Source organism: Sinohyriopsis cumingii, chromosome 6 (genome assembly GCF_028554795.1).
Source record: "Sinohyriopsis cumingii isolate HCF-2022 chromosome 6, ASM2855479v2, whole genome shotgun sequence".
NCBI lineage: Eukaryota > Metazoa > Mollusca > Bivalvia > Unionida > Unionidae > Sinohyriopsis > Sinohyriopsis cumingii.
Window position 1 is genome coordinate 65,559,306 of NC_142966.1, and position 27,398 is coordinate 65,586,703.

Consider the following 27,398-nt stretch of genomic DNA (forward strand, 5'->3'; position numbering starts at 1 on the left):
CACGTGACAATCCAAGAACTTGTCTACAGGATGAGATCAATATCGACAAGAATTCATAGAATATATATATATATATATATATATATATATATATATATATATATATATATATATATATATATATATATATATAATTATATATACAACAAAGATACAAAGAATACTTGCATGTGACACTGAGACATGTCAGCAACATGAGATCGATATATATACATATAGAGAGAGAGAATACAAAGACTACTTGCATGTGACACTGAGACTTGTTACCAAGATGAGATCAATATACAAGAATTCAAAGTCTGACAAGTCATTTCCAATCTGTAATGAAACAAAAATGTATCACTAATTTATGTATATACTGTTATACATTAAGGTTATGCAATCTATATTGCAGTGTATCAGTGACACAGATATTGACTTAAATGAAGTCATCTGAAATAATTGACTGAATTGACTTCAATTAACTCATTATGGGTGAACAGTTTGTGTAGATGCAACACTTTGAAATCATTGATACAGTAAAACATGCTTTTAGATATAAAAAAAATTTCAGGGACGAGTAATTTACTAACACTGAAATCAATTACCCTTTGAAATCTTTGTGGGAATTAATTTTCATGTTTTTTGTGGTCAAGTAGAAAAATCATAAAAAAGAGTTGTCACTGAGTCAACCAAGCATGCTAGTACCCCGACGTTTGTCTAAGACCTGTAATAACCTGCACACAACAAAGTAATTAGTATAAGAAAAGTTCACTGTGACTTTGTCCCTTTTGGGAGGAGTACAATGATGCAAGGAACATCCTGACCAAGACCTATTTGGATACAATGGAGATATGCCAGGACAAAACCCTTACACGATGGGTAACCTGTAAACAACAAAGTCTTTGCATAACGTAAACATGTCTCTATGGTCAATTAACCTGCGATGGTACTGAGTGATGTACGGAACACACTAAGCAAGTGTCATAAACAGACTTCCCAGTAAGACCATACATTTATGCTCGAGTTCAAAGTAAACAGCAATCACTAGCTAAATAAATGCAATTCACTGAAACACCGGTTCTCCTGAAGAGATTCAAAATAGTGCAAGAAACATCCTATCTAGTTTTATGAACATGGCATGCATACCACTGATTTGCTATAAAGCCAATACTTTAAGAATGAAGTTAAGATATAAGTAATGAAGACAGAAGTGAAATAAAAGTTGGATTCTGTGAATTATTTCCAATGAGCACGCTGACAATATTTGATATAGACGCCAAGCCAAAAGCTGAACATCTGCCAAGAGGACTTACCTCCTAACTTCAAAACATTAATGTTTGTAAATAGACCGCAATGACCAACATTCCATATGAGAGGTTCAGAAAGATGCAAGAAACATCTTCCATGTTCAACAAACAAATGTCTACAGGTACAATATATCCTAGATAATAACATACCTACCATTTCTAGACAGTGTTACTTTTTTTTTGTGACTAACATAAGTGTCTTTTGAAGTCCCAAATGGGGTGAGTGCGCGTGACCCATAAACGCAACATCGTCCAATTATGATCAAGCTAGCTTTTCATATAAACCGGTAGAAAATTACTGGAAATTCAAATCTGAATAAAACAAAATAACTTGTCTATCTTGTTCAAAGCATTTAATACACTTGCATAGAAATACATAGTTGGTAGATTTAGTATGGTCTAATATCAACACTATACGCATACATATACAAACATACATTCACATAATCACAAACACACTGACATCAAATAAAAATACACAAAGTTTCTATAGTTTTAAAATCCATTGGTTGGCAAAATATTGGGAAGATAATGGCCTAATTAGAAGCAGTCTTACTGGACAAATAATTTATTGTCTATCCTTGCATTCACTAGAGATTGGATGGTATTCAGCAGGTGGTCTGGATTCTCGTAGCGAATCCTGGTCAGAACTAAGATGTTCTTGACGACTATAATGTTAGCATTGTCAGAAATGTATCTAATTCAGTCTGATCATGAAATATGCTTGTCTCTATATAAAAAAGGATACACATCACATATGGGACTAACCATTTCACTGGAGAAATGGGACATATTTTCCGGTTTAATGGGGTGTGAACACTTTATGAACAACACAATCAGCTGTACAAATATGAGAGTCTGATTATTACTGTCTTTCAATCAATATATTTTATTGCTAAAATCATCATTGTACACTCAAATGTTGATTCTGCAGTACAACTTCCATATCTCGTTCATGTAATATTATATAACAGCCGTATAATTTCATTTCATGTATACTGAAATATTACAGTGGTTAATTAAGTACTGCATAATTCGTATCCATTTTTTCATTTGGAACCTTTAGAAATGTCTGTGACAAATTATTGAAACTTCAGTAAAATATTATATAACGATCAAAACTTTAGTGAAATTTCACCAAAGTGTTATCAGAATCTCACCAAACATTCAAAGAAATTTTAATGCGATCTCGCCACAATTTCAGTGAACGTTTTTGCCACAATTCGTATGAATTCTCACCGAAGTTTTAGTGAAATGAAAAAGACCTAAATGATGCCATTACGGAACAGGTTTCCTATTAAAGAAAGATGATGAGGACACGAGAAACCTAAATCTTATTTGATTATGTCTGTTAAAATAGAATTTATGATCCATTAAAAAATATTGAATGTATATATCCTAAGCATCATTATGTTGCTTAATAGAAACCTGAAGCAGATTTTTTATACGATGATTTTGAAGTAGACACTTTGGCAACATTTTTAGGAGGAAACCTCTGGTGGATTTGTATTTCATGTGGAAATCTAAGGCGGGTAATTATTTCATGCAGGAATCTCAGACGGGATGTTATTTCAGGTGGATTTTTAGTTCAGGCGGAAATGTTATATGTTTGTTTTTGTTTAAGCAGGATCTTAGTACCATTTGTATATTTCGCCTAAACTTTCGCCCTAACTCTACATAAAGTCCGCTTGAAAATCGCATAAACTCTTTAATATAAGCAGTTTATGGTTTAGACAGAAAACGCTCTAAAATCACATCTAAAATACGCCTTAAGTCCACATGGAAAATTTCATACGGGTTGCACAAAGATATGATGTCTCATTCTGGTACAAATGACAACAAAATCTTTGATCAATGAACCTGACTGAAGATGATGCCAATGTGTGGGAATATAATCATAAGGTAATTTCTCCATCTGTGGTATGTTATCGGATATAATGATCATCTGTCTTTAATGATTAGTTTATGATAGCAAAAGAGATTTTAGTCTCCTTATCGGGTTTGATCCCCTATCTGAGAAATCAGTGGTTTCTCTGTTCTCTATCACCATCCACCTGAAACAGCTTTTCATATTCATGTAGAGCTGATGAAATATTTTTCCTTGGGGTAGTTTATACAGCTATCTGTCATAGACACAATTGAAAGATAAGGTGGTCAATGATACAAAAATCCCACCATTTCAAATGTTACTTAACTGACTGACAATAACTATGTAAAGTACACAACGTGGAGCAACCCAATTCACAAATGTCTTGAATAAGACTCTTTAAGTAATCTTTATTAAAAATGATTGGTTAGTTCATGAAACAGTTCTTTCTAATCGCATTTTACACCACATTTAACATGCAGAACATGATTGTTTCAGTATTAGGAATATTGTTCAACTGTGATTCATTTTTGAAGGCAGAATGTAAAATTACTCAAGCAGAATGTTTAATCCGCACACTAAATCTAAAATGTATGTTGAATGAATAAATTAAAACACAAAAACGACTTGGAACAACAGAGGATAAACAAGACGATGTTATAGCAGCAAAGCTAAATGTAGCGAAACCTGACGGTGCCAAGAAAAGTCAATGTGCAAGAGTTAAATCCCTTTGTCTTTTAAAATATTACAAGTCGATTTTCATCTTTTAGTAGGGCTGGATTTGCGAGATAGCAGGCTAATATTCTTAACGTAATATGATTGGGAAACATGTTCGAAGGAGAAACAAATGGATGAACACAAATGTTGTACTAATGTGATCACTATGACACACTTCTGCCATGGCAGGCCCCTTAAATATTGGCTTAATTACTTCTCACATTCGGTGTCCAGAGTGGCCCAGTGGTCTAAAGAGCTCACGTTTACGGATCATTGCGATCTCAGCTATGTCTGCGTGGGTTCGAGTCTCGGGCTTGGGCAATGTTGGTATGTGAGAAAGCTTGCCAATAGCTTCTCGTGGGTTGGTGGTTCTTTCCGGAATTTTCCCGGATTCTTCCTGCACCAGTTATACTAGCCGACATGTATAGCATATCTTGTGCTGCAAAATGGCGTTAAACCCGACAACAACATCAACAACAACAACAAGTTATCACATTCAATGTGGGGATATTATAAGGAATTTTGGAAAATGGTAGGAAACAACAGTGAGAATTATATAAAATACTGGAATGGCTGGAAGACCAGAAGATGTTCTCTAGAAGAAATTTGCTTGCAAGACTTTTAATATAACACAGAATTTTAAAACCCAAATTTCTTAACATTGTCAGTGGTGTCATTGCTACTTAACGAGTTATAAATTTATTTTTCCAGCTACTAATAGAGTGACATAAAAAATATTGTGATCATACATACCCAGTACAATATAAGCACAGACACGAACTGAATGAGACTGTAACATGCCATGTACTTGAAGATACCAAATGAAGTCACAAGGGCAGCTCTTCCTTCCCTATATATCAAGAAACACAAGAAAAACTGCTACATAGCTTATTTACTACTTATAGTACTGGCAAGAAGAGCAAAAATAATTTACAACCATCACTCACAGTAAAGGTAATGAAATGAATTAGACCTAATAGGCTTTGAAATACTGAAAAAATTGCTGCGAAAGATAATAAAATTGATCAAGCCGACCAAATAAAAAGTTTTAATAACCGTGGAAAGCAGATAAGGCTTAGAACCGTGAAAAGTAGATAAGACTTAGAAAAGCTTCTATTAGAAAATCTTTAAATTATACCTTTTGTCCATTTATTTTCTGTCACAAAAAGATTAGTCTGATTAATTTTGGAAGAAATATGAATCAAAGATTTAACCTTGAAATTAGCAATTCTTAGTGAAAGAGCCCAACCTATGCTGATAGTGGCTTATAAACCAACAAAGATTAAACAATATACCCAACTATATTTGTGGTAAACATATAAACATCATCTGTCACACTAAATTAATTTAAAAAAAGAATAATTGCAATGCCAGTAGCTGGTACAGGAAAGTAACATTTCCATTGGTCAAAATCTTACCACGTGATCAAAATGAATTGCGTATATTTCTGTATGTAAGGAGAACTACTTTTCTAAGAATACCCACTTCTATAAATAGAGTCACGTGTACAGCATAAGATAAACACTGCTAGTGAAGGCAGACACGAAGTAAGCAATAAAGGAAAAAAAGCATTCTTACAATTTAAAAAAAATAATTGAATAAATTCAATCTTAAAGACTAAAACAACCGATATTTCTCATCTTTTATGAATAAAATCATTCTTTCTTTGGGGAAATTTGTTAAAAATACGGATAAAAATGTTTGAAAGTGCGCTAGGTCAAGGTCACCAGTATACGGTATTTATAGCTATCCAACGCTGAAACTGATATGTCAGAATTTGGAGATTTTTCGCTAACTTTGCCTTATCAGATAGATTATATGCAGGAAGAGATTGAAAATTTTGATCCATCCATATTTGACGAGCCTTTTGAAGTGGAAGAATCACAAACTGAGTTACCATTTAGTTTGAATGAACCAACTCCAGTCCCGTTCCCATTTGATACTTAACAAAAAAAAAACAGACATGTATTACTACGCTCAGTTAAGATTTATATTTTTTAATGATGCAAACAAAATAACATAACGAATAGTTGAAATTTCAATTATAAGAATTTAACGTTGTTTTTTCTGAGTTTATCGTGGTATAAACTGTCAGTTGCCGACTCACACAGCTTACATAACGCCCTTCGGGCGTTATTTGCCGTGTGAGTCGGCAACTGACAGTTCATACCACGATAATTTCAGAAAAAACAACGTTAAACTCTTAATTAAGTACAATATACTCATATTAATTCTTACATAGCTGTGTTTGATTTTCAGCATTGACAATTCAGAGAAAGGGCCTTAACACTTCATTAAAATTCAATAATGGCATGTGCAATGCAATCTGTCCAGAACTTTATTGCAATGGCTCATCATTTACTTATGTAACTGGAGTGGTATTTCGGACTAATGGGTTGGAGGCATGATGTCATAAAGATGGATTGGCAATCATAATCAAGCTTTCTGTTATCTCATATGAGGGTGCAAACATTTTATCAGATAATTGTATTAATTTTAGAATCATAATTTTATGACGGGAATAAAGTAATGCAGAAAAAACGTCTTTCCAACTTTCTGATAAGTAAACTGTCATTTTTAAATTCAATGGATACACAATTTATCAAACCTGGTGAAAAGCTAACATAATACAGTATGCAGTAGTTGCAACAGGCAGCAAGTAGCATTTCATATAGAATAAATCTGATACGAAATTTTTTTAAAAAAAACGGTAAACAAGTTTTTCATTCCATTAAGGTTTGTTATATCCCTATTATAATGCACATATTTTGTGACATACAGTGTGCAAAGTCAAGTCATTCAGAGCCTGAAATGAGGAGAGTTACTAGTGAAATTAAAACAGAATCCAAACAAAACGCAAAATGCAGAATGAATGATAACAAAGGGATGAACAAAATTTCAAGGAAACATAATAGTACAAAATGCAAATTGCGGAATGATGATAAACACAATGACAAAAAAACATGAATGCATTGTATAAATTGATTTTAAAACTATTTACCAGAATTTTAGATTGCCACTAAATTCCATGGTTAAATACCCCTTTTCCATAATAATTAAGAATTAGATTGTTTAATCACCGACTTACAGTTTTGCTACTTAAATGGTGTCAGATTGTTCCAAAAATGCCAACGATGTGATGAAATCATCAATGGTAGTAATAATTATGCAATATTTGTTTACCAAAATAACAAAAGAAAACAAATTGCTGAATAATACTATGCAATTACATTTTCACACAACTGTTGTGGTTATATTTTTCCTTTTTGATTGCTTGATATTGTCTTTACAAGTTCTATTGAAAACAGAAATCCTGACCCTGGTAAATGCATTCCAGATTAATTAAACTGAAAAGAAATGATGAATGGTAAAGGCAAGGACATATTATAAGAATACATTTCTGAGACCAAAACAAAAAAAGACATGATTATAACTGAATTAAAACATAAAATGAGTGCAAATAATGTGCAAATGAATAAAGATTGTAAAATGAGTGCTTCTGGTCTGTCCAAACCGTAAATTTATTGTCACGGTTTGTACCGAGCATAATATTTACTGCATTTTAATTCATATCATAAATGTCATAATTGAACAAGATTCTTTTAGTATTTTCTGTATCATGCTAACCTGATAACTGTAGGCACACAGCTGATATTCGGGGACTTGGATGTGAAAGGAGAAGCAACAGAGGCCTCTGCTTCTGAAAGTGAGATACCAGCATGTGCAGCTTTCAGGGCACCACAGTCATTTGCCCCATCTCCACACATCCCCACATAGTACCTGCAGACAAAACAATGGAGGTGAACTACTACTATGCATAGATGTACCTATATACAAAAATTAAGTCACAAACTTGGTTCAATGTTCCTGGTAGCTATCATGACACTATTTAAATAAATTGTAGACATGGAGATTTACAGTAAAAGCCTCGATCTGAACAGATATTTGAAGTGGATTGAAAGCGCCAGCAAATTATCTAAATTTCTTAAACCAATGGTTACTTTCCGACATTGTAGACAAAGGGTATGTATAGCATTTTATATATAAGTATACTTGCATGTCTTTGTGTTAATTCAACAGGATATCAGTATTATGTTCATACTTTATTCCTTCAAGCACTTCTGTGTCAATAGCATGGATGTTCTTCAGCTACGAGCATTATACTTTCAAAGTATACAAAAAATATGATGCCAGTGTTATGTAAATTACATCGTTGTTAATAGGGTGAGATATAAACAGCTACTTTACATTTATATACAACATCTACATATAAAAACACGATTGCAAGACCAACAAAACAATTAATAGTTTAATAGTTTTGTCAGCCTTATGAATATGTTTTTCTGTTCAAGTGCTGCAAATATATGTAAAGGGGATTCCAGGTGACTAAGTGGTCTAAGGTGCTCGACTTTATAGATCACTCGCACATCACACACCTGTCCACATTAATTCAAATCTCAGCGCAACGAACTAAAGGTATGTGAGAATGCTTGCCAGTAGCTTTCCATGGGTCATAGGTTCCTCGTGGGTTCTTCCTCCACCAAATATACTGACCACCATTTAGTAATTAATAAGTGACAACAATCGGACTTTCTACCTCGAACATACATAGGATGAAATCAGCTGGCATTTTCTGTCAAGTCATATCCTGATGTTTTATTTCATGAGGTACTCAAATAAGTCTTGGAGGATGATAAATAAAGTTACTCGCAGTTTGCTTAATTCAGTGGTGAGCTTCACATATTCTGTTTTAAACGTACGATGTGATGACACAATGTGACGCAGTATAGCACAATACGTGGTGTTAGGTCTATAGTACAGCCTCAGAAACCATCATGCAATTATAAATAAAGTTCAATAGATACGTTTTCACAATTTGTGTCATGTGCCTTGTGTCAATAGAGTGTTTCAGCAATTGGCAAAACACAAGAACCTAACAAATCTTAGTCGGCAATTAACTCATGAACATTATCAATGTCAATCTTATCAATTTTACATATATGATAAAGATGAACAGAGGTTTAAAGTTCACTATAAAGAACTAATAAGGATAGGCTCTGGTTATTAGCGTTAAACCATTGCACTTGTGGACAGGTTGTCTTCATAGTGTTTCCATGTGTTGACTATATGGTTGTTCGGGAAAGAGCAAGGACCCACTATAGAGCACAGGCTGAAGCTTTGATTTGCTGAAATAATGATCATATCTTGCCTGATGGTGAGCGATTGAAAGGTATGAGACTAGTTGTATCGACAAGATGCATCATACTCTGTATTCAATTGCAAGTCAAAGGGGAAATAATTCCAACTAAAATTGCAAGAGCAGAAAAATGCATCAATATGAGCACCCACAAAGTGACCAAAGTATTTACAAAGTCACAACTTCAATAAATCGAAAACTATGAGTTTACTTGCATTCACAACACTAATAGAGGGAACAGTGAACAGATGGCTACAATGAGTCCTAAACATTATACCCAGACCTCTACCGAGGGCATGTGACAGGGGTATAATATATATATATATATATATATATATATATATATATATATATATATATATATATATATATATATATATATATATATATATATATATATATATATATATATATATATATATATATATATATATATATATATATATATATATATATTATTTTTTAAATACCAGAAACATGGTTTCCGTGATATGAATTCTGGAGATAATGAAACTGAATAAAATGAAGCAAAACTTTCATTTGTGTGCAAAAGGTTGATAGGATTAATGAAAGTCTGCTGATATTCAGGACAATTTAAGTAAAACACCGACCCAATATCCTGCAGATGCTCTATAAGCTGTGCCTTCTGATCAGGTGACATGCGAGCAAACACTGTTCCCTTACATACAATCTGAAAACAATTAAATAAAACATTACATAAACCTGAAGATACTGAAAAGAAATATGCAAACAAAGTGATGATGTATTTTCCTATTTATGTGAGAAATTTTTCAAAGACACTCACTTAATTTATGTTTAATTTTTCTTAATATATTAGCCGCATAGTAAAAGTCACACAGGTCATTTATGCACATTTACTCATTTTCAATTAAATATAATTTGTTCTTTTAAAATCTAACACTACTTTTATTTAACCAAATACTATTCAATCCTGAATTTTGAAAGACCTGCTCTTTAACTGTCAACAAGAAACTTCCTGACGAAAATTATGAATCTCTACGTTTTTTGTTAGAATGGTGGCCAGGTACTAAATTTGGGTCAAGAAAAGTGTACTTAGAGTGGAATCATCTCATTATAGGGTATTACGATTTTTTTTATCAATCTGCGTAGCGTTCATTGTTACATCACATCAGGCAACAATCAATCCAGATTGTGCTGGATCACACCTTTAGGTTAATTTTGTCCAAAATGTCAACGTACTTTAACAGTAATGTTGCCGTATGCACTTCTACGGAGCTTCTAAATAATGACCTTCCAACAAAATATGGATGAATAAGAATCCAAATCAAGTGAATACTTGGCACTTAAAGGTGTGAAGAATCGAATTATATAAAATGACACCCATTACTGAAATAATTGGTGTTGAATGCCCACATGACCTGTGTGACTTTAACTAAAGACACTGCGCAGAGAATCATAGAGGAGAAACTGTACAAAAAGATGCAGGTATAGCTACCATTCATGGAGAATGCAAAATGAAAATAGCTGATGCTATGTCTATTTAATTTGTACTGTGAAATTAATTTTCATTTCATGATTATTGATTGGAAGGGCCTTCACGACAAGGGACATTTATTTTGTAAACCACATAATAAATAACTAATATTTTTATATCATTGTAGGTTATGTATTAAGACAATATTAGCTGTAAACATGCTTACTTCATTTTGAGTTATAGATCCAGTCTTGATACTAACCTTAGAAGGTTTCAGAAACAAATTTTCCATGAAGACGGCAAGGTATGTTCACAAAATGGTAATTGCTAACTACGTCAAGTGAACAGGTATATAAAGTTGTCCGCTTCATCATTACTCATTCTTACCTTAATTGTCAAAGTGGAATAGGAGTTACGGTGGTGGTGAACTTATATTTAAAAGCATGTATGTATTTTAACTATTTACTGGAAATTACAAAGTGCTGAATACTACGTCTTGAACTATATCAGCATGTTGGAATTACTCTGAATTCATTCAATGCCATTTTTGATTATAACATTGTGAAAAATCGAGACTGTTAACACATCGCCATATTCATGTGTCGGCGTATCACTTTCATGGAATGCAAGGCACTGATATTCAATTCAAGATAACACAAAACAAATAAAAGCACTCCTCTTTCTGCTTCACATATACTAATCCTATCAGTCAGTCTCTTCTTTAATCCGTTTTTGTGGAACAATCTATTATGATGGCACAACGGTCGACAAGTTCATTTAAAAAAATGGGCTCTAGGCTTTTTATACAATTTGTGCTTTCATTTACTCTCGTTCAAAACAAATGAATAATCAGGTGTTTATTTGCTGGGAGTCCGGCTTGGTTGGAATCTGGCTGGATTCAATTTATAGATTACTGTATGTCCTATGATCTAGCCATGCTGAGCTCGAATGCTTTCAGTTACACCGAGGATGGAAATACTTGAACTATTTACATTATAAGTGAACTCTGAACCAAGTCTGTTTACTATGTATTGATTAAGTGTGCGACTCACTGTGATGATATTGGAATGGGATTACACATTAGTTTGTTCCACAAAGTATCGTGAATATTATCCTAGCTTTAACTCTGCAAATATTCAGGTACAAATCATTAAATGTATTACCAAATTTGTTTTAAATGTATCGTATGACACAAATTAGTCATTTTAGCTTCATTTTATGAAGTTGACCTGATAACTTACTGAGTTACAGATACGACCAAATTCGCGAGTAGCAGAACGCTGGAACACGTTTTGCAAAATATCTCCGAGATGGACATAAATAAAGTTGCATTTTGTCAATCAAGCAGGTCCACATGTTACTTCGAACCGAAACTTGTGCCCAACATAACGGGGTTATTGACTTAACAGGGGGCGAGATAAGTAGACAAAAATTACCATAACAAAAAAGGTTTAGTTAGGAACAAACCGAAACGCTCGACATACTCAGGTTCTTCATATAAATGAGGTTGAGATAAGTGGGTTGACTGTATTAACTGAAGGAGGGGGGATATTTATCTTGGACTGAGATATTTTGCTGATATCAAGATAACTTGGAAGTCTTATACTTAATCACACTAAAACCTCTCTTTCTAAACAAAAGAGTCAAAGAATACCTAAAATGAGATAAAATCTAAACTTTCACCCAATATAAGAATATTTAAAGAGAACATCACAATTTGATCAATGTATTTTAATTCCCTGTGCTTGTTAAACGTTTTGTACAAAAACCATAGTTACCAGTCAAGCAAATAAGATAAATATTCAAAATTCTCAATTTAAGGAAACAAATTTTAGCTACTTATGAAACTGGGGATGATTACAAAAAATGTGAACAGATTGACAAAGAAGGATTGACAGACAGATATAAATGGTGATCATTATAAGCAAACCTCAGCTTTAATGCAGGGGTCTAATAAATACAGAAATGCCATTACCTTTGGTAGAATATCAGGGAAGTGCTTTTGCAAAATATCCCATGACTTCCCTGTCACAGCAAAGCAGTAAAGTTGGGCATGCCCCATCGGAAACTTGTTCTCCTGAAAGTTATACAAGCATCACGCAGAGATTCATTCATAAGCACTCATAGACAACTCAAATTTTTGCGTGGAAACCATTCATCCAGTCAGTGATCTTGACCTTCACCTTCTAACCCCAAAATCAGCATCCTCCTTCCTTACTGCAAGCATAAGCGTATCAAAATATGTGATATATAACAATTGTCATTTTGTGGAAACCACATTTCTTCTTTCAGCTACAAGGACCATAACATTTGACCTCAAAATCAACAGGATTCTTTATTACCCTAAGTTGAAGCCATCAAGAAAGTTTGGTAACTTGTTCATGGTGGACAATTCAAGCTACTCTTTGAAATAAGTTTTGTAGATATCATAACATAATACGCTCTGCCTTATGGCAAGCATATAAACACAAAGACCCCAAATGGCTTAACATTACTTGCCTTCCTTAAAACGTTTAACTGTTGACCATTTCTCTAAACAAACATGTGCATTATTGCAAAAGCACATGCTATTTTACCTATACCCAAATATTCTATCATGCTAATTTTACCAATGTCATTATTTCATGACAAAAATACTTTATGATGATAAAAGCTTATTTAATTCGCAGTCTCCTGCTCATCAACCTCCAGATCTTGATGAGAATAACGCTAACTGAACAAGAATATTACATCAGGTCTCGCATCAAACTCAGCCAATCAAATATAAGTTCACCTTATTAATGTGTATAGATCCCCCTTACATTTGAAATTGATCAAGATGGTGATGATATTGCGCCATATCCAAAACCAGATCATAATTATGGCTTTCAGAGGGGTAATAAGCTTAGATAATTCGATTGCAAGATCACCACATTAATATATAGGGATGTTACTCATTACTGACTGAAACAAGGTTTAATCAAAATTGTATCACAAACATGGTTTCCAGAGTGGTAGCACGTTTAATATCAGATCGAAGATTAAATTATTGATATGCATGGATCTCTCTCATTATAAAAACCATGCAAGCTATTGGTGATAAAATTCAAAAATAGAAGGTTTGTAAACATGGTATCAAATATATGGTTTCCAGAATGGCAACAAGCTCAGCCAATTAAATGCAAACTCAAAACTTTAAGGTCCACGCAACTTCTTCGATATCGCACTTGTACAAGATTTCGGTTATATAAGTTTATATTTCCAATGTGATTAAAATTTTACAACAAAAGAAAAATGCTGACACTCAATTGTTAACAAGCTCAGCTAATCAAATCCATGACCACCTCATTACTATGCATGGATCTCACCCACTACTGAATTCATTTGAGATATTGATGATATAAGCACTTATTCCTGCTTGATACAAATCAGATCACAAACTTTTCCTCCAGTGTAAAGTCAATGCCAACCAATCAGATGCAAAATCACTTCATTAGTACTCAATCATGACAGGCAAATTTAAGCCAATTTCATCTTTCTTCTTCTGCTCTTTCTTTTATTTCCTCCCTTTCCCCCTCTCCCTTCACATCAGGACTTACATACCTTAAACATGCGTCGACAGTAAACCTCTAGTATACATGTATTCAATCAATCAGGTGTCATCAATAAACACTTAAAAATGAGTAAGCAGTACAATAGTAGACTTCAAGGTAGTACCTGTTTAATAATGAGCTTTCTGCATGAATCTTGGAAACTGTCAGTTACAAAACTTACACGACCTATTGACACGTATCACCCATACAGTTTTGTAGTCTACAACATATATTAAAAAGACCGTCTTGTTTAAGTATATTAAAACACTTTTAAGGAAAAATTTTAACTCTCATTACAACACTATCATAAGTTTGACAAAATACACAATTTGTTGCTTGATATGCAAGCACTCATTTTGTAATTTGTCACTGTCACAAAATTATTGTAAAATTCAGGAACTTGTTTTATCAATGACATAATGCAGCTGTTAGTTGTGTCGACAGAAAATTTAGAGAGTTCATGCAAATCAATGGATTTTGCTTTTATAAAAAATATATAATAAAAAGAAAATATATGTCTTATGAGTAGATATACGGAAATATTTCACCCGTGAAGTAGAAACATTCTTTATTGACACTAGTGACTTTACTCATGAAATATGACCATATATCTACTAACACAATGCATTTATCTTCTATATATTTCACCTTGACTGAAACTGGATCAGAAATGTGGACTTGATCGCCAGGTAGTAAGAAGCAGATGGACATACACATGACACACAATTCAATGATGGACACAAAATTATGCACGATGAATGTATGGACATTCTATAAACGTATTTGGCCTTATGATCAGGTAAGCTAATAAGTGCAGTGATATTTGCTTATACTTATGCAAGATTTGTACATTACATTATTGTCAGCTGGTGATACAACGCTATCGTTCAGTGACTCTATATATCTAATTATTTGCATACGTGTTTTTAGAACAATTTCTATGACAACATAAAGACACAATTCAACTGTTACATTGAAATTACACATGTCAAGGTTACCGTGCGAACTCAGCTTCACAGATAGATATAGCAAACATGAAAAATGAATTTATACCTTAAATTTATTACAGGATTCTTTGAAAGTATCTCCTTGACTGTTCATATATATGTATTCGATTTTGGCATCCTGCTCGATATCGCCTTCCTGAGGAGGATAAGCCTGGACCAGGATTATCGATTCTTCTTGATCCACCATTCCACACTCCCGTGCCACACTCAGAGCTGTCAGCATATTATCACCTGAAATCCAGGACAATTTGAATTTTATGGATTGGGGAAGGTACCCTATGACTTTCTTAAAAGGACAATTTTTCATTCTGTCTATAAAATTATGGTTTGTATTGACAATGGAGTCCCCAAAAATTAGAGCCTCGTGTGAAATAGTGAATTCACCGAATCCACTCTATTTGAATCCATATGTTTCAATGCAATTTGCCAGAATATGTTTTTACATTCTTCTAAATATATTTTGGAGATTGTTGTGAATTTTAAAAGAAAGTAAACTGAAAAACACCAAGGCTTCATTATCTGAAAATAGCAGTTGTTAAAGAAACAGGTATCAGGAACACCCAACATAAGGCTCTATTTGATCTAGTATCACTCACTTGGTTGACATCTGCTTAATAATGAAATTCATTTGACCAATAAATCTGGGTTAGGAGGTTGATTTCTTTTGAAAATTCTTATATCGTCATTAATTACATATGCTACTGAAACAAATGATTCCATGTTTCTCTAATTTTGTGCCTTTATCTATCTTTGATAGCACATCAGCATCATTTTTCCAATATTGAAAAACCTTTATTCCAGGAAGATTTCTGTCAGAGTTGTCTAAATTCTGTTAAGAAATTTACTTCCATGTTAGTAATGGTGGCTGCATTTGGTGCCAGATTAATATTATTTGTACAAATTTTAAAACCTTCAAGTTAACATCCTTTATGTCATATCAGGTTGAATTCTGTTGAACAAAGTTTGAGACGAATTTTCAAATAGTTTTTCTATTTTGCATTTGCAGGTATATTTGATAGTGGATCTGCATCATTTGTTCCAACATGAAAGCCGTTCATGTCAGGATACTTGTATCCAATGGTCATATTATGTTCAACTTCTTTCGAAACGTGTTTTTGGAAAGGATTTTAAATGCTACAGGTGGGGATAATATTTTACTGCCAATTGGAATCATTTTTGCAAAACCGGAATCCCATCATGCTTGAAAACGTCTGTCAGATTTGATTGAACATTGTTCAGTAGTCTTTTAGAATAAAAAAAAAAATGTCCTTGATAATGTTTTCTAATTTTTTAAAGTTTCCATATTAGATGGCAATTCTGTATCATTTGTTCAAACTTCAAAGGTGTTAATAGGACTATTATTACTGTAAAATGTGGTTAAATTCTGTCTAGTTGTTTTTAAAAGTGTTTCTTTATATGAAGGGTTTGCTATTTTTATAATGATGGTCATATGGTGGCAGATAAACTTCGTTTATACCAACTTGATAGGCGGTGGATAAACGTCGTTTATACAAACTTGATAGACCTTCAGAATTGGATGCATTTTGTCTAAACAAATACCCATAAGCATAATCTTACTACTCTGTGCCATTAAAAACCAAGAGGCCCATGTAGGATTTAGATTGCTTACCTGTCTGACATATGCTAATAATGTCAGCAGGATCATTCAGTTTAAAGTTCATCAAATGCAGCTGTTTGCATGAGAAGTCATTTAAATATTTTCCTATATTTAGTAACTGGCCTTACCTGATGGTTATTAGCATCATTTGAATAAATTTCAAAGGTACTCAGTTTGAAGGTTTTGGAAAAGAACTTATTAATAGATTGTTCCACGTTTAGCAATGGTGGTCATATTTGATTCCATACTGGCATCATTTGTATAGGTCTGAAGGGTCCTCAAGACTTTTTCAAAGTATGTTTTGTCAAATATGATCAACCTCGACTCAGAAGTTTTGCAGAAGTCATTTCATGCAGAGGTTTTCTATTTTTACTCTGTCCCGACACATTTTGAAACAGAAAGTTCCAGGTCTTTTCCAGCATTTTCCCAGATGAAATTAAGTTTTGCAAGGTTTACTCATGACCCCTACTGAACGTAACATTTTGGCTTACAAAACGTGGAACTTTCAAATCAAAAGCTGTTATATTTGAAACTCTCCCCAACATTTTCGAATCACGACACGACCATTTACTAAACCAAAGGATGTACTACTATAACTAGTATAACAACTGAAATTCATATAAGTTTTCATGTAACTTATTTAAATTTACAGAAAATAATGTTACTGTGCCTCGAGCTGCTACATTTAGAAGTACATGGTACCCAGTAAGGCACTTTAAAAAAACATCCCAAGAGCACTCTGACTACACAATTAGTTCATAAGAGAATAATACACAATTTTGAATTGCATCTGTGTCACTACTTCTTGTCAAAAGTGCCTTCCCTTAGTCCCAAGTATGTGTTACTGTGTTATGTATATTTAATTTGTATTTTATGCTTGACTTTAGTTCATAAGTGAGTGTACATTTTTGGCGTGTCTGACGTTTGACACGTGTGTAAGATATTTACTGAAAATATGAGGTCAATGCATGGTCTTGTCGACCAATCTGACGTATTCTGGATGTGAATTTGTGACTCACATTCTGTTCATTTTAGTGTGACTTAATTTTCTTTTATAAGGCTGTGGTAAACCAGATAGTTTATTCCAATTTTAATATCAGTCTTTTGAATCAGTTTTAGTTGAATTCAGTTATAATTTGAGAGAAATTATATTATTCATTTATATTATTCATCTGAATTACACATCACTTATTAACTTTTGGAGTAAAACACTATTTTGAGGACTCATTCAAAGATATTCTGGATTATATCATTATGAGACATCAAAACCGTTGGTACTCCAAACATTAACCTATTCAACACTATTGGTACATCAGCACAGTCAATACTGAAATTCATTTGGAACACTCTACGTTTGGATTTGCGATAGAAAATTGTGGATTATTTGGGATTTGATTGACAATACTGTTCATTCCTTTTAAATTTTCACTTATAACCTAAGGAATAATTTGTCAATTTTACCAAACCTGTGGGATCTGCTTCTTTCTGTTACCTAGTCTAAGACCACAGTCATAATAGCTGCAACAGCTGTAAATGCATCTTTTTGTGAGAATAAAGCTTTCCAAAAAAGCTTGTTTTAAATTTGACAAGTGTCCTTAAATAATATATACCTTAAAAAAGATTGACTGACCTTCTTTTTATAAATACAGTTCTGTCCAGTCGGCGTCCGAATATCTACGTTTAATGTAAACTAATCATGGACTTTATATTTAATTTAGACAAGGGTGCCCAAAATATGGGTTTTATTATCAAAAACTGCACCAGCTGTCAGCATATTTCTTCATATTTTAGCACTGTATGAGGCTAAAATTCATCCCTATGGCGAGGTGGGGATTGTAGTGGCGGAGAGGGTTACAATTGACGATGTTGATTAAAACCATGTTCCCAGTTCAAACTACCAATCAATGAGTCAAGCTTTATTGCGATACATTATTCATTAACTTTATATATCAAAAGGGGATTAACCCTTTGTTTTACTCTTAAACATACCAAAATCACATGTCACTGACAAAAGCTTGTCACAATGTAAACCTAGACTGGAATATATACATTCCCTATAGCAAATATTCTGAAATTGATATGATAATGCTGTAATCAGTCAACTTGCCCAATCAAATCGCCTGGGTGCTTTGACTGACTGTACAAATCTGTTTATGGCCAGCAATTAAATGACACATATATAAATTGAACTTCAACTGCAACCTCCAAAACCTTATAGAAAGAAGTCAATAAAGTTAACTTATTACCAGTGTAGTTTAGTCCTAAATTACGCTATTCTGATGAAGTGATGGCTGAAAATGTCCCATTTGCATCAAATTTTATCAATAATTGCTAACATGAAATGGGTATTCTGAGTCAGAAACAAAACTACTCCTTCTCCCCACGTTATCTTGATTGCCTCCTTTTAGTAATAGCGTCCATATCTGAAGGCAGACTGACTTCTTTTGTATAAACGTTTATGTTCTTCCTGCCTGGTTAAGACTGGTCTAGTTGGTTTTGTGAAGATGTTTCAAATAGCATTTGCTTACAAACACAAACTACATAGTAGACACAGAGGTGTGTCATAACCTCAATTGAATTTTACAGTCGGGTGAGCTATAAAAAAATCACAATAGATTCTCACATGCATCTATGGATGGCTTACCAAATTAAGGCTGTTCCATTTAAACACACTGTGTACACAAGGAAGGTACTTAAAAAGAAGTTATGAAAAGGTATAACAATTCCTCAGAGTCCGGATAAAAATCAAATAAAATTCTAAATTGCACCTATAGATGAATACACAAATTGAAAAATGCTTTCACTTAATGCTAAGTATGTCATACTGGGAAACTCATAGAAAACGACTCCCTGACATGTCATTGTCTTTCTTGGAAAGCTCTTAGAAAGTGACATCCTGACAATGCCTTGTTTATATACCTGAACTATGGACCTACGCTATTCTGAAATACCGATTTTCATTTCTAAGAAATTGTTAATGATAAACCTGATCAACTAAAAACCAAGTTGGGTTTCGATTCATTATGTTGTGTATCTGCTTAAAAATCTGAAATAGAAGACATTATTTCACTTCAATGAGATGCATACTTTTGCCTGCTGAATACATAAAGATAAATTAATATAAGATGGCCAGTTTACTGCCTGAGTGAATTCACCCGTTAAGGCACATCAGCTATCCATATGATTGAAGCAGGTAATAATATTCATTCTAGTACTTATTATTTATTTGCAGTACAGTCAATTCTTGAAGTGAATTTGATACGTAATGCATGACAAGAAAAATGAAAATCTACCACAGAAAAGAAAGAACTTTGAAATGATAGTCAGTAGTGATGTTAATCTGGCACTTTGGAAGACGCGGGATTCATATATGATGAATCAGAACTGATAACTTCCAAAACTTTGAATGATCATGTAATCTGTCTTTCGATCCACCAAACCAAACCAAACGTCAACAGTACATAATTACATGCAGTGATTTCTCAGGTTTACTAATAGAGGTGAAACACCCTCAACATGTTCATAATGGCATGAAGGGGGATGGTTCTGATACAAAGATTTTTTCAATGACTAGCATGTTTCTAGAAATGTATGTTATACGTAATTTTTAAATAATGAACATAAAACATGTCTTTATCTTCAGTATCAGTACAGTGCCAGTGATTGTGTATTCTGACACAGGCACAACACTGTCTTCACTAGAACTGCATTTAACAGAAGAGACATTGCTACGAAATACCAAAAAAATTGCATGTAACAGCAGAAACTAGACACTGAATACGAAAGTACTGCATGTAACAGTAGAGTCATTGCTACTAAATACTACAAACTGGATGTAACAGATGTGATATTAAATATAATTAAAAAAAAAAAAACAGCATTAGGCAGCGAAGACATTAACACCGAAGACTAAATACTGCATCTAACAGCATAAACATTAACACAATACAAAATTATGCATATATGCTGTTGTATAAGTGCATTCGGTAAAATGCTTTCAATCTCTGTTAAATTACAGGATAGTGACTGATTTAGATGTCAAGTGCTCACATGATCAGATTGAACATTGCTAATAATAATGTATGTTATAGGTTTCATGTTGCTCATGGCGGAATGACTGTGCATGTTCATTCATTTTTAATGGAAGGCTACCCGGCTGTACATTTCCAAAGTAAACCTTAAAAAAGAATGGAATACCATGGAAAAACATGGAATACTCTGGAAAACGCTGTAAAAATGAAATATTTTGCAGAATTTGTCATCGAAACTCTGCATATTTTGTCCATTACAAAGTCCGGACATGCCTGAAAAAAGAATCAACAGCATGGAAAACCCTGGAAAAATATGGACAGTTTGGACTTGAATTCTTTTGACATATTTCAGTATGGAAATCACTGGAAAAGAACTTAGTCAATTTTCAAGAATGGAACTTGGTATTATTTTTCATTTATTCCGCTAAATTGATTTGGGTTCAGCAATGCAAAAACATTTCAACAATTCTCATGAATTTCTAATGCACTGCACATGAGAACCATGTTAATAATGTATGAAAATAGGGTAGATTTTGCAAGCTCATGTGTGCAGTTTGTTAAATCTCGTGAGCCCTGGAAAATCTAAGCAAATTTTTAAGTGTGCAGATTTTGGACTTTGATTTCAATTTGACACATAATAAATTTGTTCTAAGTTGGATTTTTTCACACGAGTGTTCCACATAAGCAGTTTGGACTTACCTTTTCGATGCAAATTTCGGATATACGGCATGACATCCCGATTAATGTCAAATAAACATTTTACTGGAATACAATATTCCTCAAGTACAAGATTCTAATATTTAAGTGCACAGTTTATTCAATGCATCTTAAGCAGTGATATACAAAAACTTAACATTTTAAGCAATTTCAAGTAGCAAATGTAAAATAATTTTATGTTAACTATACCCTCAATGGAATTAATGAAGATTATTTTTATCTCCAATAATTCCATATTCTTACATTTAATGCTACCATATTTATACATTTCTGAAGATGGTACATATAAAAACATTTAATAATAATTGTAATAATAAAAATAATAATAATAATAAACACGATATTTAGAGATTTAAAGTAAGTAGGCAAATATGATTTTATTTCCTGTATTATACAGTTCCATAAAATAGCAATGGTTAAATAAACAGTATTTTTACAAAAGAGGTGGGGGGGGAGTCAGTGATTGTTTTAAAAGTGTATATTGATCTGAATCTTTTACTCTTATCATCATGCATCTTATACATGTCCCGGTTATTATTACTGTAATTGTTGTCGTGAATAAGGTGAAATAGTATCATTAAGATGATCGTGATTATTATTATTATCATTATTATTATTAGTGGTAGTAGTAGTAGTAGTATTAGTAGTAGTAGTATTAGTAGTAGTATAAGGGAATATTTATTTTCATACTGAATACAAATTTAAAAATATATATAGTTTTTGCTTTCTTTGAGACAAACTCATCTCATTCCATCAACATTGTATAATGAATTAAGTTTGCGTTCTGAAAAGGAAATCAAATTATAAAATCACGTAAGATAAAATATGGTTTTCCGCGACAGAGGCCTAGTTCGGTATCGAGCTCTTAACGGCAGTTATTTCCCTTGTTTATAGTTTCTGGAAACTGGTTTATGAACATCGAGATATGCACACAAGACGTTTGAGGTATTAGTAGGCAGAACTACCATGAGAACCTCGTGTTGAAAAAGCTCCATTTTGGTATATTTGTACCGCCACAATTTAGCTCGTGAATTCGGGAAATTTTATTGCAAACGGTACCAATACATGTGGAGTACGACTCTAAGAGAAACCTCCGCAGCAAAACTGTTAACTAAATAAGGTTTTTCTCACGATTCGTTTTGATTATTTAAAGGAAAAACAACATATCATATCAGGAGTGGGTGCACAAACATATAAAAGCTTTTGAATGTTTCCGAAAAGGCATTTTGGGTGGAGAACATACCAGAGGCAGTTAGATTATAATAGCTAAAGGTCGAAGGTGTGCCCAAAAATAAAATACATGTGCAGCAACTGATCCTAGAAGCCTGGAAATAATTTTAAGTAACGAAGCTATCATGTTGATGATTAAATCAATATTGTATCACATTTTGTCTGTTTGAGGAAGTAGTTTGTTGGCTTTTCGGCCTATATATGTGTATGTTGTTGCTTTCACGTAAGACTTAATATGTTAGATAAGATTGTGTAATATTGCTCCATGTAATCACTGAAATTATAACTTTGCAGATCATTATTATTTACGGCTGCGCCCGCCAAACCACAATGTTCAATGCATTGATGTCGGTTGTCGACAATAGATTGACAAAATTAGCAAACTGCACGCAAGCTTGATATTCTAATTTCCGTGGTTTGGATTTTTCACGCATCAGATTTGGCAATTGTTCAGAGGTCATTGCATCTACTTCTTTTTTAAACAAGATTGAAATTATTCTATATCGAAGTTTCAAGTAAATAACTTTTTGTTGCTCATTTTTTTTTACATATGTAACCTAAAGTACCAATCGTTTGACATGTAGCCCAGGCAAAATCGATGGTAAAGCTAAACTTCAGGATTTCTTAAAAGAATGATCATAAATAACACTTGGAAATGTTTATAATACTTGTGAAGCAATTTTCAAAGTGAAAAAACAAATTGAAATTTTTCTGCAGAAGAAGTAAATATAATTTTGTTCAGGATAATATATTATAGTACATATTGTAATCTATTCAGTGCATATTATTTGAATCATACACAAAGAAACAGGGGATGATGCATGATTTTATTTTGAGAAGATTTGTTTTGAACAGGTGGTTGAATGTGACTGCGGTCAGAGAAACAAACAGTAGACTCCCAGAGCTCAGATGACTTAAACAAATATCAAGCTATGACTTAAACTCCTTATTTTAGCCCTGAATGCAATTACCATATGTCCAAAATTGTCCTTTTTTCAGAATTAGTTTTCAAAAGTCGTTGCAGCTGCTACAATTCAAATACGAAAAAATGAAGACAAAATCATATTAAATTAACTCGTATGTTTATTTGAATTTCGAACATTTTCACCTAAAGCCATGTTTCCCTCTAGGTCCTGACTTCACCTACTGTCTAATTGCTCTAACAATGTCTCTCTTACTCAGTGGATCGACGCTGTTTATGTTCATTAGTATCGGAAGCATGTCTTGACTTCTATACAGTTTCCTTTTCCACTTTTAAGGTTATTGATTGATGCACTTAATTTGTTTAGACAGTATTTCATTAGTGTAAGCGTAAGCAAGATATAGCGGAATTATTTTTCGATAATTTTTAACTCGACAGATATTGAACACCGCAATAGGAATTAAACAAGACCATAAAAAGCAGAATTCTTGCTCAAGGTTTTTGCCAAAATCATTTTTAGTAGGTCTTTCCTTGGTATCACAAGGTAGGCCGATTTTTTTAAATCAAAGACTCAAAAGCCAACACAACCACATTTGACTAATTTATTACTTATAATACATTAAAAAGTTTCTGCATTTACATAAACTCATTAGATTACAACAAAATAATCAGTTAACAGCTTGTCATGTATACACGCTAGCCTTAATGGCTGGCATTATACAGCCAAAAATCGTTGCAACAATTGCCGGAAGTGTTCCTCTCTCCACTAGACTGGCTCTGGTTTGTTTCTGGCACATAACTATCCAAAACAGTATTTTACAATCACATCTATGTTAAATCCACGTGAGTACTAAGTACAGTAACACTAACACAAACAATATGTTCCCCATTCATAGATAACATACCGCTTTCAATAAAAGTATGGGGAAGTGGCATAAAGGGGGTATGTATTAATAATTTACCAGTCTTCCAACATCTTGAATTAAATTCATCAGCATGATCGATGTTTTCTCGGGCGACGAACACCCCTTGCCTTGGGCTATGAGACCTTTCGAGCACTGGATGTAATTCAAATGGCAAATATTCTAGTTTTCACCTAATAGTGATTTTAACAGATGGGAGGGAGATACTGCCAGGGTCTCAACCAAATGAAAATTATTTTCTAGGGAAATGTCTTGTTTTCATGATTTTTTTTAATTGTCTTCCAGCCATATTAAAGTTTTACCGAGTCCAATATTCCAGGATTTTCCATGCAATATTCCAGGAGTTTCAACCATAGCTTGGAGAGAGCCTGCAATATTAGTCTAAATACTCCAAGGTTTTCCATGCTCGAATTTTCTAGGGTTTTCCATGCCAATATTCCAGTGTTTTCCAGCCTACCCTGGATGGAGCATGGAATATTAGTCCAAATACTTCATGGTTTCCCATGCTAGAATTGTCCAGGGTTTTCCATGCCAATATTCCATGCTTTCCCGTGTCTTATTTTCCAGGGTTTTCCAGCCTTCCCTGGAAGGAGCCTGGAATATTACCCCAAGTACTCTATGGTTTTCCATGCTAGAGTTTTCCATGCTTTTTTTATAGTTTTTCATGGAATACCATGGAAATTCTACAGCCGGGTACCTTAAAATTTGAAAGAATTTTCAAAACTGCAGATTCTGTAGAAAACAATACACTTGTTCATACGGACCTAGACAAGCCCTACAATTTCTAAATGGATCCATACCATACCTGCCATAATATGACGTGTCAAGCGAAAACAAAATTTTTGACTCCCTAATTCCCAAATATGTTCGTACTTTGATAAACACAATTTTTAATAATCTTATGGAAAAACATACATTTATTTTACTGCCAGTATACATATCTAAAGCATATAGTATGTATACATTATAAACAGTCCTATGTAAAACTATCCTCAGGACAATTGATTTTTAGTGAATGAATTAAAAGGTTCGGCAGATAAGCAACCATCATTCACAAATTATTAAAATAATGTACAAGTCACACGGGTCATACAAGCGCGTTGACTGAAATAAGTTTAAAATATAATTTTATTTTTAAAATTTAATCGTAATATGATTATAACAGTTTATTCAATCATGAGTTTTGAGTCATTTACAAATTACTTGGCATGACAATAATTCCAGACGAAAATTATCGATCTCTATGGACCTTTACAATGGTAGTTTGGCGGCACACTAGGTTAAAAAAGTAAATACTAGATTGAACTATTACTCTGTTACTAGGGGGAAGTAAGTGTACGATCGCGTGAAAATAAGAAATCTCGTGAATCTTAAATCATCTCCTGTATGGATGCTCATCTATGAATGGGATAGAGAAGTAATAGACAATAAGCGTTATTCTTAGAATCTATATATGACATTTCTTCCAAATCATAATTTAGCATGATGAAAAATTTAACTGAAATAAATCTGAATTGACAGCAATCTTATGAGTCTTTTACATCAATGAAAACACACCCTTGTATGGGAAAAATAGGTATCATGTACGAATTGAAATAAAAGGTATGCCATATCATACAGAAGGTATAAACACATATACTTTATTGCCTCCAATGTTTTGGACTTGTGTGCCAATTCTTTTTACTGCAGGCGTTTCCCTAGGTTTTGTTGATAAATGACAATATTGTCGCATCTCTGATTATGTTTGTGTTATAACTTTGTCCCTACCGCAGACGCGCTCTCTCTTATTCATAGCACGCGATAAAACCGGTTTAAACGAGATCACCCCGCTTGCTTGACCATGCCTAAAAATGTCGAAGTATGTTATCATTGAATTTGCCGTTAAGCATTTTTCGAGGAATTAATACAATAATATTCAATGAAATTCGGATGGAGACGCCTCGAAATAAAGTGAATAAACTCCCTTTAAAGGTATGTGTAATCCGATTTTCCAAGTGGCACCCGTAGCTGTAACATATAACTTAGACCGTGTACATGCGCTATGTCACTTGTACTATACTAGCTAAGATGATGCCATATCAAGTACTTTGAAAGCGGTTGTGGTAGAGCTCATGCATTATGCTGATTTGCACAAGTATCGTGCACTAAGTTGAAGAATCTAATATGTTTGAATTAGGTGTATATTTAATGTTGGACCTAAGCTTTTTTTCTCTTGGACCCAGTCTAAAAATTTATGAAAGTCGGCCCCATAAAACAAGACATTAACAGTTCTTAAAATTTTACAAGGACTTTCAAGTCCCACAAATCAGTTGGTTATGAATCAGGTCGAGGATTATAAGTAATCATTCAAATAAACTCTAACCCTGGTAGCTTTACCTGTAACCATGACAGTACGGATGTTGGCATCCCTCAGCTGCTTAATGACTAACCCGGTAGTGGGCTTCAGTCTGTTCTCCATCACTAGAAGTCCCAGAAATTCCAAATCCTTCTCCACCTGCTCCCTGTATAACGTATATAGTGGCCATGTTAAAAAAGAAGTCTAAAACATAAATGTACTACATATAGTGGGCTTAAGCATCTGAATCATATCTCCCTATCCAATAATCTAGAATCCATTATAAAAATAAGAGACCCAGATGAACCTGATATTCCTCACGTGCATACAATTTTCTTAAAGGCAACTTAAGTAATGTGGCAGGTGCCTTGATTTGAAAGAGACATTAGGATAATTTCCAGTTTTCTGGCTGAAATTAGTGATATCTGATGTTTAAACTGTGTTTATAGTGCGTGTAACTTCAGCTAGCCTAGATGGTGCATTGTGATTTGGATCCCAGGTGGCGAAGTGGTATAAA

General features: G+C 33.5%; 1 protein-coding gene across 3 annotated transcripts in view; it reads right to left on the reverse strand.

Annotated features, from left to right (window-relative positions):
- LOC149797110 (polyamine-transporting ATPase 13A3-like) overlaps positions 1 to 27,398 on the reverse strand; it is a 214,818-nt gene that overhangs the window by 50,635 nt on the left and 136,785 nt on the right. For all 3 annotated transcript variants that reach the window (XR_016421772.1, XM_089961780.1, XM_089961779.1), the window contains exons 21-27: positions 26,923 to 27,047; positions 15,152 to 15,336; positions 12,502 to 12,603; positions 9,682 to 9,761; positions 7,501 to 7,653; positions 4,627 to 4,723; positions 246 to 318 (exon numbers count right to left, since the gene is read on the reverse strand). Coding sequence is in view for 2 of the 3 variants with exons in the window: in XM_089961780.1 (XP_089817906.1) it covers positions 246 to 318; positions 4,627 to 4,723; positions 7,501 to 7,653; positions 9,682 to 9,761; positions 12,502 to 12,603; positions 15,152 to 15,336; positions 26,923 to 27,047 (815 nt within the window). In the remaining variant the exon portion in view is untranslated. The remainder of the gene's footprint in view (positions 1 to 245; positions 319 to 4,626; positions 4,724 to 7,500; positions 7,654 to 9,681; positions 9,762 to 12,501; positions 12,604 to 15,151; positions 15,337 to 26,922; positions 27,048 to 27,398) is intronic.